Genomic DNA, 16,061 nt, shown 5'->3' with positions numbered 1-16,061 from the left:
GTGAGCGCGCCGGGGCGGCCGTGCGTGCGCTCCGCTCGGCGCCACAGGCTCTCCGCGCGCCCGGGACCCGCGGGGTCCGGAGGTCGGGGGAGGAAGCCCGGGCCGGCGGGGAGCGGGAGGGCGGCCCGGCCCCCCGCCGCCCTGCGGCCGGCGCGCCTCGGGCGCTCCGGGTGGCGCTTCCGGCTGGACGGCGCGCCCGCTCTCGGTCTCGCGCCCACCCCGCCGGCTTCCTCCGCTCGGTCCCCGCCGGCGCCGCGCCCACCATGCGCCTCAACGGCTCGGCGCCGGGTCCGCGGGGCGCGCCGGGCGCCAAGCCCTTCCCGCTGCCACCCTCGGGGCTGGAGGCGGCGCTCCTGGTCCCCGGCTTCGGTAACGGCTCGGGCAACGAGTCCGAGCGCCTCCGAGCGGCGCCCAGCAGCGACCTGGATGTGAACACGGACATCTACTCCAAGGTGCTGGTGACCGCCGTGTACCTGGCGCTCTTCGCGGTGGGCACCGTGGGCAACTCGGTGACGGCGTTCACGCTGGCGCGCAAGAAGTCGCTCCAGAGCCTGCAGAGCACGGTGCATTACCACCTGGGCAGCCTGGCGCTCTCCGACCTGCTCATTCTGATGCTGGCCATGCCCGTGGAGCTGTACAACTTCATCTGGGTGCACCACCCCTGGGCCTTCGGCGACGCCGGCTGCCGCGGCTACTACTTCCTGCGCGATGCCTGCACCTACGCCACCGCCCTCAACGTGGCCAGCCTCAGCGTGGAGCGCTACCTGGCCATCTGCCACCCCTTCAAGGCCAAGACCCTCATGTCTCGCAGCCGCACCAAGAAGTTCATCAGTGCCATCTGGCTGGCCTCGGGCCTGCTGGCCCTGCCCATGCCCTTCACCATGGGCCAGCAGAACCGCAGCGCCGACGGCCATCACCCCGGCGGCTTGGTGTGCACCCCCATAGTGGGCACCGCCACGATCAAGGTCGTCATCCAGGTGAGCAGCCGCTTCGCGCGGGAGGAGGGCTGGGAAGAAACAGGGGTCTCGCGGGGGGGCCACGGTCGGCAGGCTCTCCCTCAGGGAAGCTGCGGGCTTCTCTTTCCCCCACCCCAAAAGTAGTTTCCAGTCTGTGTCCCCCTCTGGGACAGCGCGCTAGAGAACGTCACCGGGAAGTTTTACTCGGAAGCTGGGAAGGAGATGGGGGGCAGGGGGTCCTCAGGATCAGCCTGCCCCCCTCTTCCCACCTGGCACTCCAGAGCGGCCAGACCTTGCCCCCCCATCTCATCCCCTCCTTCTATCCAAGGGGGCTGGGCCCTCAGATCAGCGAGGTCTCTGAGGGTCCACGGATGGGCCTCAGCCGTCTCCAGACCCCGGTGTGCATGCCGGAGCCCATTCCTTTCATCGGCTTCTGAAAAGGCTGTGTGACCCCAAGAGGCCGGGTCCCTCTCCTCTGCAGCAGAGGTCCCGGGGGTCAGCACTGCTCCCCGCCCCCCCCCGGGCCTCCTGGCTGCTCTGCCCCCTGCTCACAACTTGGGAGGTGGAGCCGAGCCTGATGCCCTGTGGGGCCGGTTCCTTAGGTAAGCCTCGGTTTTCCCGTCTGTGAACCAGGGTGATCACAGCCGTGGCCTCAAGTGGCAGAGGATCGAGGAGGAAGCGTGTGGGAAGGGCTTGTACGCGGCAGCGTTCAGGAGCACTGTCTCGGTGGTGCTGGTGAAAAGTTGCTTCTGCTGGGAAGGGCTTCCGGCATTTGGGCGTGGTGGCGGGTGGGGGGCCCGCGTGAGGAGCCCGAGGGTCCGAGCAAGGTGTCGCGAGAGCCCAGGCGGGAGCCCTCCCCGGGAATCGGCCCCGACAAGGCCTTCTGGCAGGTGGGGGTTTCTGGCCCTGGAGACAAGGTTTCTCAGGCCAGGACAGAAATGCCACCGTGGACGGCGTCACGGCCCCGGGACCGGGTAGCCACGGAGGTGCAGGTGGGGTGGGGACGGTGGGCGGGGCCGGGGGCCACTGTCCCCATGGGGCTGTCCTTCCACAGGGCCCGGCAGGACTCATGCTGGGAGTGGGGTAGGAACTGTCATCTGTACGTCACTCCCTGGGCTCTGGCTGACCCACCACGAGTGGCCCCCCCACACCTGCACTGAGAACTTGTGGCCACGGGGTCCCCTGCGTGGAGAGGCACCCCCACCCCAGCCACACGTAGCAGGGAAATGAGTAGAGCCCAGCCGCCTATCTGCACAGGAGGCGAGGGCGCGCAGGGCCGCATGCAGTGAACGGTGGGAAGTTGTCCCCGCTCCTCCCGGGGCCGAGGCTTCTCCCTTGCCCCTGTCTCGCTCGGCTGGGCCCCGGGGCCACTCCCGCCTGCCTTTGAAGGTATGATGTGGCCGTTCAGGTCAGCAAGTCGAGTCAGTAGCACTCGCTGCCCCCACCCCAGGAGACGCCTCCACTCGGACCCCCGCCCCTTTGGCTCTCGGGGGCCTTGGCCGGGAGCGGTCGGGTTTGGATCGTCAAAAACAAACCACAGCAGAGCAGACTGGGCCCCCCCCCCCAAAGCGTCCTCTCCATTGGCCCCACGCGATCAGACGCCTCAGTGACACTGCTTCACCTCTCAAAGGGCCGTCTCTCCGAGTCCCTGTGCTCAGAGGGTGCCACGCCCACACTGCCCAGGGCGTGTCATTCGTCCAGGATGTCTGCTGAGCACTGACTACGGACAGGCCCCACTTCTGCACCCACGGACATAGTGCTGCCCCAGCATTTACCAAACGCTCGCTGGCTTCCTGACGCCCCCCAGATCGGCCGCAGCCTTGTGCTGGGAAGGACTGATAGGGCTCACTCCGGGCGCCCTTCCCTGCGTGCTGACGGCCCAGGGCGGACGGCAGGAGTGTGGCCGGGCCCTTCTACACGACCCCTCCGTCTCAGGAGAGGTGCCCCCGGTTGACGTTCCCCCCTCGGGCCTCTGGGCCGCTTGGCAGGACGGGGGGGTGAACGTCCACTGGCTTTTAAGCAGCGACGTCTGCCCGGCAGGGGCTGGGTGCTTGTGTCCGTCTGTGCGTCGCCCTCTCACCGGCCGTGGTGGAAGTGTGCAGCCGTCGGCCGAGCGAATGGTCCCTCTTTCCAAAACGGGGGCCTCTCCCAGCCTGTGTGTCCCCCAGGAGGCCACCAGCGTCCCCCCCCCGCTGCCCCTCCCCACCATGCGCACGAGCCCATGCTGGGCACTTACATGCAGAACCTAGTGCTTAGAAATGAGGTGGTTCAGTCAGATATGTGAGCAGCTTAGAACAATGATCGCCGAACACGTCTTGGCGTTATCTGAGCAGGTAGCCTGGAGCTGGGCCGAGGGGAGCTTGTACAGAGGGCAGGGCCACGGCCGGGCCAGCGGAGACCCCAGGTCCTGGGTCCCGAGTTGACAAGGGCGTCTGGCAGGAGGAGCCCACGGAGCTTGCCACGTTCCCTAATCCGGTCCCTCCTCTGGCCCTAGGAGGGAACTGGACTCAGTCTTTGCAACGCACCGTTGGTTCCAGTGCAGCCGTCCTGAGTGAAAGACATGTGTGTGCCAGCCACCGAGGGGCCCTCCCCTTAGAAAGCTCCTCTGAGAACCTTCGCCTCCACCGTTCGTGCAGGTGTCTGCCCGGGGTTGGGCAGCGGGCCGCACAGGTGGCCCTGCTCCTGTGGATCTGCCCTGGGCCGGGTCGTGTTTGGTCCCACGCAGCCCTGCCGGGTCCCTGCTCTGACCTCAGCCACACTCTCTGTTGCTGCTCGGGTGGGATGCCGATCCCTCCGGCGAATGCGTCCTGAGCACTGAGTGCGGCGAGTTCCAAAGACGGTGAGCCGAGGGGACCGGTGACCGAGGTGGCAGACGCCTGGGGGGGTTGTGCGTCTGGTTCAGATCTGACCTGGCCGGGGGCTTGTCCAGCCTCATAATCCCGGCGGCCCCCAGCCTGACCCAGGACTCAGCAGCAAATATGCCGCCTGCCCCAAGGCGGTCGCTAACCTGGTCGCCAGCTCTGCCTGGTGCCAGCCCCAGCCCCCTAGACTCATGTTGTCCCCATGTGTTCTCCCAGTTAGAGAAGGAGGGAGGGGAGGCGCTGACCTCTGGACCAGTGTTCTAAAGCCTGGGGACTGTGGCCACGCGTAGGCAAACACATACAGGTGCACACACAGTGACACATGCACAGACATACATGCACGAACGTGGAGATACCCAGAGACACACGGACGTGCACACGCATGTGCATCGACATGCAAAAAGGCACACGCAGACACGTATGTGCTCGTATTACACATAAACACACGTGTGTGCTTGCACACAGACACGTGCACAGACACTTGCACACATACATGAGCACACGTGCACACAGGTTGCACACGCGCGCACACACACAGACACATGCACACGTACACGAGCACACGCAGCTGTACTTGACCGTGTGCCCGTGCAGCATCCTGTCCACACGGCAGGCTGTCTGTGCGGCTCAGTTAACAGCAGGTGGTCTGGGAGGCCCCATCTTTTCCGTCAAAAGTAGGGAGGCCTCTGTGCTGCTCGGGGCACAGGATCTGGGGGACCGGCGTGTGCAGCACGCTGGTGAGGGAAGCTCAGAACCCATCCTTCTCTAACAGGTGCCGTGCGCATCGGCCCCCAGGATCAGGGTCACCCCAGCCCTCGGTGCTGAGGGGCATGACTGGGCAGAATCCCAGGGACCCAAGCGAGCGCTCACGTGGTACCCCGAGGCGGTCTTGCCCTGTCCCTGGCGAATGTCCTGGGGGCGGTAGGGCCTTGCCTCCGGGGAGACCTGGTTCTGCTGGTTTTTGGTAAATGTATGGTCTCTGTGATGCTCAAACCAGCGGCAAAGTGTGTCCGCCCTCGGAGAAATCTGCTCCGTGGGCAGGGCCGGAGGGAGCCCGGAAGCCTCCCGGGGCAGAGCGACCCCGCGCGCATCGCCGTGCCCGGGCGAGGGTAGGGGCGGGGGAGCTGAGGCGGGGACGGCCCCCCCTCCGAGCGCAGGGCAGGAGCCGGGGAGCCTGGTGGGCACCAGCCAGGGCTCTGGAGCTGTCACTTCATTGTTGCTGTTTCCAGCCCCTGCGGGCCTCGCAGCAGCTGCGCGGCCGAAGGATCCTGCTCCTGGGGGCTCCCTGCTCCTTTGTTCACCTTCCTAGACAGGCGTGTCCCCGGCAGGGATACACCGTCTTTCCCGAGGAGCAGGGGCGTGGGGGAGGAGCTGGCGCCCCGCACCCCCCTGCCCAGAGCCGAGGCAGCTCCGTCACGCGGCCCTCAAGGGCTGACGTGGCTCCGCGGGGGCAGAGGCAGCCAGGACCTGCCTCCACAAAGTGGGAGAAAATTGGATCCAATAAAATTAGACCAGGAGGCATTTTCTCAGGGCCTCTGTCCTGTGGCACCTCGATTCTCCGTTCCTGCCCCTGCCTGTGAGCCACAGGCCCGGTGGTCGCGGCCGGCCGGCCTCAGTGATGCTGGCACTCTCGTGGGTAAAGGGTAGCGAGCCGCAGGGTCCCCACCAACGTGACAGTGCGGTGGGGGACGCGGCGGATGCCAGAGTGCCCAGCTCCCAGCTGGTACCATCACTTCCCCCCACCCTGGGCACTGAGGGCGCAGCGGCCCTGCCAGAGCATGGGTCCCCTTCCGCCTCCTAAGTGAGGGACCTCCTGAAATCAGGGCCAGTGCCCTGGGGATTAAAGAGACGGGGCCGGTAAGCCCAACGCGGGGTTTCCAGTTAGACGCTGGGCCGGAAAGGGCAATCGCCGTGAAGGCTGCGAGCCAGCTGTCAAAGCCGGGCACTGCCCAAGGGCAGAGTGGCCACCGAGGGAGGACAGGCTTGCAGGACAGGCGGTCCTGGGGGGGGGGGTGCCTGGCAGTGGGGGGAGGGTATCCCACCTGCTCATGATGTCGGGGCTGGGGGGGGGGGGCGGGGCTTTGTTTCCCTCCAGCACAGAAGGAACAGCCACACACCCCATCTGGTCTCCCAGCGGCTTGTGTTACGAGGAGAAAAGGCATCTGAAGCCTTTCTTGTTTTCCATTGTGGTGACGCACACACAGCAGATTACCGGTTCAGCCGTCCCCACCTCCAGCACTCGGCCGTCAGTCGGGAAGGGCTCTGCGTCCCCATTAAATCTCGCCCACTCCCACTTCCTGGGTCCAGGTTTGACTGCTGTCCGCCCTCGTCTGCGGGGTCTCGGGCCTTTCCTCACCCGTGAAGCGTCGGGGTCCCCGAAGGAACGCGCTGAGCGAAAGCAGCACCGTCAGAAAACTACCGACGTTCCAGAAAAGGGACAGCACTGGGGACAGATTAGTGGCTGACGGGCTGGGGGCGGGGTCGACTTTGGGCCATCAGTGTCCTGCCTCCTGACTGGTGTCCCTTACGTTCAGGGGTTTTATCAGAGCTCGTGGAGCTGTGGACTGAGGGGTAATTTCATGACCGAATTACGTGTCAGTGAGTGCGTCAGGAAGCAAGCTGAGGGCGCTCGGAGACCTCACCCCGTGAAGGCCCTGGGGGGCGCCAGGTCCCCTCTCATGGTCCTCCTGAAGGCCCAACGGCCTGGAAGGACCCGAGGGGTCCTGGGAACATTTGCGGGGAGCTCAAAGCCCGGCAGCCCCGTCTCCCCTCCACTCGCACCGAGAGCCAGGCAGGTGCTGGGGGCCCAGGAGGCACAGGGGACGAGGGCCTGACTCCCACACCCAGAGGAGCACAGTGTTGCCGAGCTCACGGCCCTGGGCTCCGCCTGGGCCCCGGAGACCCCTACAGTCCCCAGCAGCCGCCGGCAAAGGTGCAGCCACTAGGGGCCGTGTGGCCGGCCCGGCCTGGTGCCATCTGGTGAGGGCCGGGCTCCTCGGGTCCAGCCAGGAGGCTGCTCCCCTGCAGCCTGCGGGACCGCACCCCTGCGTCATCACCCTGGGCTGGTGTGGGGGCGGGGCGGGGGCAGGGGGGCAGTAGGGCCCCTCGGGGGCACGCAGCACGGAGGCCTCACTGCTGGCCAGCCGTAGGACCCTGGGCAAGCGACATGACCTGCACCTCATTTCTTTGTCCACCAGCTGCGGGTGGCGACTCGCGGCCCAGGGAGTCAGGACACTTGGGGTGCTTGGGACGGCCCCGGGCGCCGCGCGAGGGCTCCGTGACGCGCACACCACAGAACGGTGGCGTTCGTGGGGAGACCAGGACCCCCGATCTGTGGTTTTAAGGCAACAAGAGCTGCTCTCCTCCCGGGAGGGTCCTCGTCCCGGGGCTGGGAGCTGTTTCTGTCATCCGTGTGCGTCCACGCTCTGGGGGTCCTCGTGCACCCCCCGGGTCCTGCCAGAAACCTTTATTTTAAAGTTTACCCCTAGAGGGGTTCCTGGGGGCTCAGTCGGTTAAGCGTCCAACTCTTGATTTCAGCTCAGGTCATGATCTCGCGGTTTGTGAGTTCGAGCCCCGTATCAGCCTCTGTGCTGACAGCTCAGAGCCTGGAGCCTGCTTGGGATTCTCTCTCCTTCTCTCTCTCTGCCCCTCTCCCGCGTGCACACACGCTCGCTCTCTCAAAATAAATAAACTTAAAAAAAAATTTAAGATCTACACCTAGTAAAAATCACTTTCTTTTTGCTTCCTTCCAAGTTCTGGCAAACGCACACAGCCCCGTAACCGCAGCTCAGAGCATCGCGGCCAGTCTTGCCGCCCCAAAGCCTTGTCTTGTCCTGTTGCTTTGGGGCAGGCATGCCCCGTCCCAGGATCTGTTTTCCTCCCAGCCTCGCGCCTTTTCCAGAATGTCACGTAAATGGAGCCTCACGGGGCGTCACCTCCCGAGTCTGGCTTCTGTCACTTACCACGGTGCTCGCTGTTGTCTGAGTCGAGAGCTCTTCCTCCTTTTATGGAGGATTCCGTTGAAGCTTGGACCACGTCTGTGTATCCGTTTGCCCGGTGAGGGGCACTGGCTCGTTTCCAGTTTTGAGCAGCAGCTCGTCCTCGGTTCAGGCTTCAGTGTGAACGTGCGTTCTCATTTCTCCGGAGGGAATCCTGAGGAGGGAGCCGGGTTGCCGGGTCATACGGGAGGGTGTTCGACCTTTTAGGAAACGGCCAAGCTTTTCCCAAGTGGAGGTGCCGTATGGAACGTCCAGGCGCTCTGCGGCTGCCCGCACCTGCTGTTGTAGGCGCGACCCTTGTTTTCCTCTAGCCCCCAGGGGCGTGCCGTGGGACCTTGAGGTTTGGTTTGCGTTTCCCTAATGATCGGTGCCGTGGAGCGGCTCACCACGCTCTGTCCGCGCCTGTGCGCCTTCTCTGACATGTCGGTTTCGGTACCTTGCCCAGTTTTTATTTACGTATTTTTTTCATTTTTAGTGTTTATTTATTTTTGAGAGAGGGAGAGAGAGAGACAGAGCACAAGCAGGGGAGGGGCAGAGAGAGAGAGGGAGACACAAGATCCGAAACGGGCTCCAGGCTCCGAGCTGTCACTGCAGAGCCCAGCGCGGGGCTCGAACCCACGAACCGCGAGATTCTGACCTGAGCCGAAGTCGGAGGCTTCACCGACGGAGCCCCCCAGAGGTTTTAAACTGACTTGTTTTCTTACTGAATTTTGAGAGTTTTGAAAACTGCATACGAGTCCTCTGTGCAGATACGTGCTTCGCAAGCATTTTCTCCCCTGTGGTTTATCTGTGCATTTTCCTGACCTTGTTTGTCACAGAAAACAGCTGTCATTTTGACAGACTCCAACTTATCAGACGTTTTAACGAATCACACTCTTGGTGTTGTGTCTAGGAATTCACGAAGATCCCCTTCCCCGGTTCCTTCCATCATCTTCGTCATTGATGTTTCACATGCAGGTTTATGATCTGTTTTGAGTTCATTTTTCCACGGGGTGAGCTATGGATGCTTTTCTTTTCTTTTCACATATTCACATCCCAGTGGTCAGTGCCGCTCGAGAAAAGACGATCTTCTCTGCGCTGAAGTTTTTTGACACCTCCATCAAAAGTCACCTGACCTCCCGTGCGGGGCTCTGCCCAGACCTTCCTCTGTCTGCGTGTCTGCGCCGTCCCTGCCCCCAGACTGCCTCCGGCACCGCAGCCTTGCGGGGGGGTGTTCCAGACAGAGGGCTCCTCGGTCCTCCTGTTCTTTCCCAGAAGCGCTGTGCTACTCTCGTTCCTTTGTTTTCTATGCAAATGTTAGCATCAGCTTCTCAGCGTCCACAGAAACGCCCGCAGGGGTTTTGATTTAAACTGGGACAGTGTATGGCTCAGTGGGGGGAGACTCGGCATCTTAACCCTGAGACATCTGGTCCCCAAGTACAACGCAGCCCTCTGTTCGGTTAGGTCCCCTTGGCCGCGGTTACTGTGCCTCTGCCGGCACACAGATCCTGACGTGCTTGGTATTCGTGTTTGGGGTTATTGCACACGGGCTTTTAAAATTTTTTCTCTTTCCCGTCGTTGACGGCCAGCATAGAGAAATGTGAGTGGGTTTGTGGGTTGATGTGTGTCTTGTGACCATGGTAAGTACACGTATGGATTCTGCAAATAATTTTGTGGGTTCCCTGGGGTTTTCTGTGCAGGCAGTCCTGTCGTCTGTGAATAGAGAAAGTTTTATTTCATCCTGTCCAATCTGTATGCCTGTAATTTCCTTTTATTGCCTCATCGCACCGGCTGTGGCTTCTGATATGTAATCTGAGCAGAAGAGAAAATCTCCCGGCCTCGTTCCTGATCTTGGAGAGAAAGTGTTTGTGCTTTATAATTAATATGAGGTTTTTTGTTAAGTTTTTAGTAGATGATCTTTATCAGATTAAGAAATTTCCCTTCTATTCCTAGTTTGCTGAGGGTGTTTATCATGAACGGATGCTGAATTTTGTCCAATGCTTTTTCTCCATTATCGGTGTGATCGTATGATTTTTCTTCCTTAGTTAATACAGTGAATTACATTGATTAGTGTTTTGTTGTGGTAAAGCGTATATATAATATAAAATTCACCATTTTAGCCATTTTTGAGTGTCTGTTTCAATGGCACTGAGCACACCCACATTTCAGTGTGACCGTCCCCACGACCTGCCCTCAGGACTCCTTCATCTTCCCAGACGAGAACTCGAGAACTCGGTCCTCACACTGCCCACCCCTGCTCCTCCTGCCCTGCCCCTGCCCCATCCACTGCCCCCACACCTGCCCTGCCCTGCCCTCTACTTCTGTCTCTGTGGACACAACTACTCTGGGCGCCTTGTATCCGTGGAAAATGTTGACTGATTTTTAATGTTGAACCAGAGTCACATTTCTTTATTTTTTTTTCAAATTTTTATTTAAATTCTAGTTCATTAAGTCGATATTGGTTTCAGGAGCAGAACCCAGTGACTCATGACTCACATACGACACCCCGTGCTCGTCCCAACACGTGCCCTCCTTCGTGCCCATCCCCCATCTAGCCCGTCCCCCACCCCCCTCCCTCCATCAACCTCAGTTTGTTCTCTGTATCTAAGTGTCTTATGGTTTGTTTCCCTCTCTTCTCTTCCCCCCCTTCCCATATGTTCCTTAAATTCCATATATGAGTGGAATCCTATGGTATTTGTCTTTCTCTGACTTACTTTGCTTGACATAATACTACCTTCTAGCTCCATCCATGTCGTTGCAAATGGCACGATTTCATTCTTTGTGATGCTGAGTAGTACTCCGCTGTATATAAACACCACGTCTTCCTCATCCATCATCCGTCGATGGACATGCGGGCTGTCCCCATAGTCTGGCTGTTGTCGAGGGTGCTGCTGTGAACATCGTGGTGCGTGTGCCCCTTCAAGTCTGTATTCCTGTGTCCTTTGCCTAAATACCTCGTCCTGCAATCGCTGCGTCGTAGGTCGACCCCAGCCTCACGTTTCTGGTACAAACTCCACCTGGTCATGTCACGTATCGTCCTGTTTGTATGTTGCCGGATTCGGTTTGTTGATACTTGGCTGAGAATGTTTGTGTGTTTGCTCCTGAGACACATGGGTCTGCAGCTTTGGCTTCTTGTATGTCTTTGTCTGGTTTTGGGGTCCGGATAATGCTGGTTTCATAAAATGGTCTGAGAAGTATCTGATCCTCTTCTATTTTCTGAAAGAGATCGTGTGGAATTGGTAGTATTTCTTTTTCAAAGGTTTGGTGGAATCTTTCGAGGAACCCGTCTGGGCCTGGGGTTTCGTTGGACGGGTTCTGGCCGTGAATTCAAGGCCCTTCCTAGGTACGGAGAGGGTCTGGGGTGCGTTTCTTCCCAAGTTCGGGCAACTTGTGTCTTTCAGGGAATTGGTCCATTTTCTCTAAGTTGTCAAATTTGGCGGCTTGCAGTTCGTGGCTTGGCTTTGTCACCGGGTCCACCTGTGGGGTCTGTAACAATCCCTTGTTTTTTCCACTCCTGATATCAGTGGTCTGTGCATTCTCTTTTCTCCCCTGCTCAGTACGGCCGGTTTACCCGTATTGTTCCTCTTTTTTCGATTAACCAGCTTCAGTGATATTTCCTGTTGTCTTTCTGCTTTTGTCGTATTTATTTATGTTCCCGTCTTCGTCTCCTTTCTGTGCCTGGTCTGGATTTAATCTGTTTTGAGCTCCTATACTTCTCAAGGTGGAAGCTTAGACTCATGATTCAAGGCCTTATTCTTTTGCAGTTTAAGCATTTAATGCTACAGACTCCCTCCCAAACGCTGCTTTAGTAGCATTTCAAAATTTGCAAAATGGGTTCTAATTCAGTCCAACATGTTTTCTGATTTCTGCTGAGATTTAATTCCCTCTGCTCTTTGGACTGTTTAGAATCGTGTTGTTTAATTTGCAAACGTTTGGGGATTTTCCAGACGACACTTTGTCATTGATTTGTAATGCCATATGTTTGGAGAACATGCTTGCGCGATTTCACTTCCCCAAAGGGGTTCACGTTCGTCCGACGGCCCCGAGTCCCGGTCTGAGCTGGCGAGCGACGCGTGCGCCCTCGCAGGGCATGCGCTCTGTGGGGGCGTATCACTCTCTGAGGGTTGATTTGGCTGGCCACGCTGTATTGTTTAGTTCCAAAATTCCCACTGGTTCTCTCCATCCATTTCGAGAGAGTTGGCTTACCTCAAGGAGCATGGTTCCAACACCTGCCATAATGCCCTTGTCTGGGAACACCTTCTGCGTCCTCCTGAGGGCAATCTGCGTCGTCTTTTCCAGAAGACTTAGGTTTTCCGGTTCCTTCAATATCAAGTAATTTCGGATTGCTTTCTGGACACTTAGAATATTGCCGTGGTATCTGGGGTGATTTAGAACCCTCTGGAAGACGTTGAGGTTTTCGGTTGAGTCTCGTCTTTGGTCAGGGAGCCTGTGAGAGCTGTCTGGTGGCGGTGGCTGTGGCGTCCGTCCCGTCCGCGTGCCCTCCCCCGTGCGCCCACCGTTCAGGGTGTAGTCCTGGTTCTTGGAGGTGGTTTATGTCACGGTGCAGTTTTCAGGCCCTTTACTCCGGCTCGCTAGGTGTGTCCCATACATGTGCAGGTCAAGGGTAACCCCAGGACTGCTGTCGATTCATGCAAGAATTGGGGGGCCCCTTTTCCCACTGTCTCCTTGCCGACACCTCCTCCCACGCTCTGTGGTTTCCAGAGATCCCTTTCTTAGTCCTCTGACTGGGGCGCCAGAGAATTCCGCTTTATTTCCCCCACTGACTTTTTTAGGTGCACCTGTCTCTATTCCTGTAACGGCTGCTCCGGGGCCATAAACGTGCATCCTTAAGTTACCGGCGTCTGATAGAAATTCACATTATACCCGTTCACACCTGACACTTCCCACTTCCTGTCGCTCACCTGGAGGTCTGTTTTAGCCGATTGCTTTTTTTTCTTAGCAGTGGGTCACATTTTCCTGCTTCTTTGCATATCTAGTAATTTTTTATTTCTACTGGGTGTTGCAGATGACGCGTCGAAGAGACTCTGTGTTGTGTTATCTTCTTCCGAAGCGTGTCGGTTCTTGCTTTAGTGGGGCTCTCGGTTGCAGACTGATCATCTCGGTCTACACTTGTCCGTGCAGCTCTGCAGAAAGCCCAAGCCCTTCTAACTGGGGAGGACCCCACCATAGACTCAGTGTCCCCTGTGGGTTTTGGAGTTGGTTTTGAGGCTCAGATGAGTCGCGCGTGGCCCTCCCTCTGGGGCGTGGCGCTTACTCCTAAGGTGCGGGCTTGCTGGCACCCGAGCGCGACACTCCACGTGCCAAGGATGCCTCTCCCCTCCGGTGCTGCCAGAATGCCGGCCGTCTCCCGGAAGGCTGTGTACACAGCCCAGCCCGCCCAGAAGCCACGGAGAGCCCCTCTCAGGCTTCTGAGGACCCCCACCGTGCGGGATACCCCCCAAGTGCCTTCTCTGCAGATTTAAACCGCTCCCGTGGCCCCAGTTTTTGAGTTCTGCCTCTTGACTGGAATAGCCATGCTCCGTCCAGACCGCCACCCCCCCGCCACCGACTCCTAACGTTGCAATGGCGAAAACACCCCCAAGAAGATCAACACGTGACCGCGGGACTTACCTGGAGAGTTGCCCCGCCCTCAGCCACCGCAGTCTCGCACTGCGGAGTGTCCAGTGTGTGAGAACAATAGCCCGATGCTCTGTGTACACCTTCATGGCTGTTTATGACAGCGGATTTAGTCCAGCACCCCACGTGGGACGCATCCCTGGAGTTGACACACTGCCTACTTTCAAAAATATCCCAGGCAGCTTATGATAGAAGACTTGGGTTCAAAGGAATTATTAAAACAAAGTTGCAGAAGAATGGCTAACAAAGAAACATAGTTATCCCAGGAACACGAAGTTGAAGATGGCCACTGTGTTCCAGTGAATCCACAGAAGCTTATGAAAGAGTGACATTATTTGGACTTGAACGTTTTTAGCTCCTTGTCTGCTAAAAGGTGATTTTATTGTAAAGTTCAGTAAGTCTCCCTTGACATATTTAAAGGTTAAGAGCATTCTTCCGCGACTTTTGTGCTCTCATAACTCAAAAAAACACTTCCTCTATTTAAAAAAAAAACAAAACACACCATTTTCAATCTCCTGAAGTTCAGAGAGTCCTGGGGCTGTAATAATCCCCGCTCGGGAGTGATTAAGTTGTAACCGCTCACGGCAGGCCGGGGGCTGCATAACTTCCCCGCGGTCTGTCAGGACTGCGGAGCCGTAGCCCCCGCGGCTCGGGCCCAAGTGGAAGCACGTCTGGGTCGTGTCACTCGGGAACCCCGAGCATCGGGACGTCCAGGACTCGCCGATGGGGCCAAAATCAAAGATGAGCTCATTTGTAGCTCGTCAGGCGTTGTGCCCAACAGGATGTGCGCGGCTGGAAGCTGTCGAGGGTCGCTATTTATTGCCTGGGGATGAGGGAGAAGCGATCGCATCTGTCCTCACCCCACTCCCGGGATCCCTGGCTCCGGGCTCCCCTGAGCTCCCAGCGGCACCCCCGCCCCGGGAACCCTTAAAGGAAAGGAGCACCAAGTGGGGGCGGGAAGCTTTCCAGCCGGTTTGGACATGCAGCCTGGAGACCCCCTTCTGGACTGTCCTCAGGGTGGGGAACCCTGCACAGACCACTGGCTCCTCCCTGCTCCCCACTCCCCCACCACCAGTGGGGGGAGACAGGGCCAAGCCCCGGAAAAGCTCTTAGACTTCTTCGAAACCAGCTTCTGGTGAACCTCACTCCCTGGCGGCCCCCAGGCGGTCCGTGCATCTTGCCCTGACAGCGGGCCAGGAGCACAGGCACCAGGGTCCAGGGCGGGAGGCAGGATAATGCAGACAGGAGCACCCTGTGAGGAAGGCGTCGAGCAGCTGGGTCCCTGGCAGTCCTGTGTGGCACTTGCAGCGATGCCCCCGTGAGGCGGGAAGGGACGTGACCAGCCCACAGGCCCCTCTGTCCCCCCACGGGCTGGCACGATGCCTGGGCCCTAGACTCTGCCCGGCCCTGAGGCCCATTTTCTGAGGCCAGCCGTCCTCCCGGGAGACTTGGGCCCAGCTGGGGGCCACGGGCTCCGCCTGGGTGCTGGGAGGAGTTAGAGGAGGACAGGGCACTTGCCATGCCCGGGCCTGGGCTTGAGGGGCAGTGGTCTTCTGGGGGACCTTTTGGCCTCCGAGGCTCGGCAGATTGGGAAAAAGTCCGAGCCGGCCACGCAGGCTGCCACACAGACGCTTGAGCGGCGACCTGGGGTCGGGACGCGCACCCCCGCTGAAGAAGCTTTTCTGGAACGGCGAGGCGCCTCTGAGGCTCCCCGTCACACGCGCCCGCTGACGAGGCGCAGATAATTGCAGGGCATTTAGGCAAAGTGAGCACCCGTAAAACCTCTGCAATTCATTTTCCTGACAGCTTGTTTAAGAGACGCCGTCTAATGTGTTAAAAATACCTACGTTTGTGTCGGATCTGAGATCAGCTAGAAGACACTCAGAAAGCGCCAGTGAAAACCACCGGGGGCAGAGATTCCTGTTTGGAAAAGGCTCCAGCCCCAAACACCTCTTCTGCTTCCGCCTGTCCTGAGGGCCACAGAAAGTGCCGTGGGTCTCGGGAGCCGTGTGCGCGGACCCTGGGGCCACGGTAGCACGGGACCGCGGACCATGCTGCTCAAACTGTCCTGTCCTGCCCTGTCCTGTCGCAGCTGTGGAGGCCAGAAGTCTGAACCGAGGTGTGGACAGGCCCTAGAGGAAGGTCCCTCCCGCCCCTTCCAGCCTCTGGTGGCCCCAGGCGTCCCTTGACCCGTGGCTGCACCCCTCCAGTCTCTGCCTGTGTCTTCACGTGGTGTCTCCTCTGTGTCTGTGGCTCTCCTCTCCTGTCGCAGGGACACTTGTCATCGGACTCGGGGCCACCCTAAGGCAACGTGATCTCATCTCAACGTCCTTAACTGCATCTGCAAAGACCCTTTTTCCAAGTACGGTTCCACCCGCAGGTTCTGGGCATCGGGGCCCGGACCTACATTCAGTGTCCACCGGTAGCCCCACTGGGCCACAGTTCGTGGCCGGAGGCGGAAGCCGGGCCAGGGCTGCCTGTCCCAGCGGGGGCTCGCTCCCCGCGCACTGCCCGCCGGGCCGTCTTGCTCCCGGGTGCAGACGCAGCACTCTGTCCCCTGAGCCCTTGACCGGCCCCCAGCTCCAGGCCCGGGGCCCCCTGATAGATGCACGGGGAGGAACAGGGAGGAG

At 59.3% G+C, this 16,061-nt stretch overlaps 1 protein-coding gene across 1 annotated transcript in view; it reads left to right on the top strand.

Moving 5' to 3' along the window:
• The first annotated feature begins 236 nt into the window (after positions 1-236).
• NTSR1 (neurotensin receptor 1) overlaps positions 237-16,061 on the top strand; it is a 46,228-nt gene continuing 30,403 nt past the window's right edge. The window contains exon 1 of the mRNA XM_042979972.1: positions 237-977. Within this exon, the coding sequence (XP_042835906.1) occupies positions 264-977 (714 nt within the window). The 5' untranslated portion in view covers positions 237-263. The remainder of the gene's footprint in view (positions 978-16,061) is intronic.

This window comes from Panthera tigris, chromosome A3 (genome assembly GCF_018350195.1).
Source record: "Panthera tigris isolate Pti1 chromosome A3, P.tigris_Pti1_mat1.1, whole genome shotgun sequence".
NCBI classification, from domain to species: domain Eukaryota; kingdom Metazoa; phylum Chordata; class Mammalia; order Carnivora; family Felidae; genus Panthera; species Panthera tigris.
Note: the sequence above shows the minus strand (reverse complement) of the source record. Positions and strands in the feature narration are given on the sequence as shown.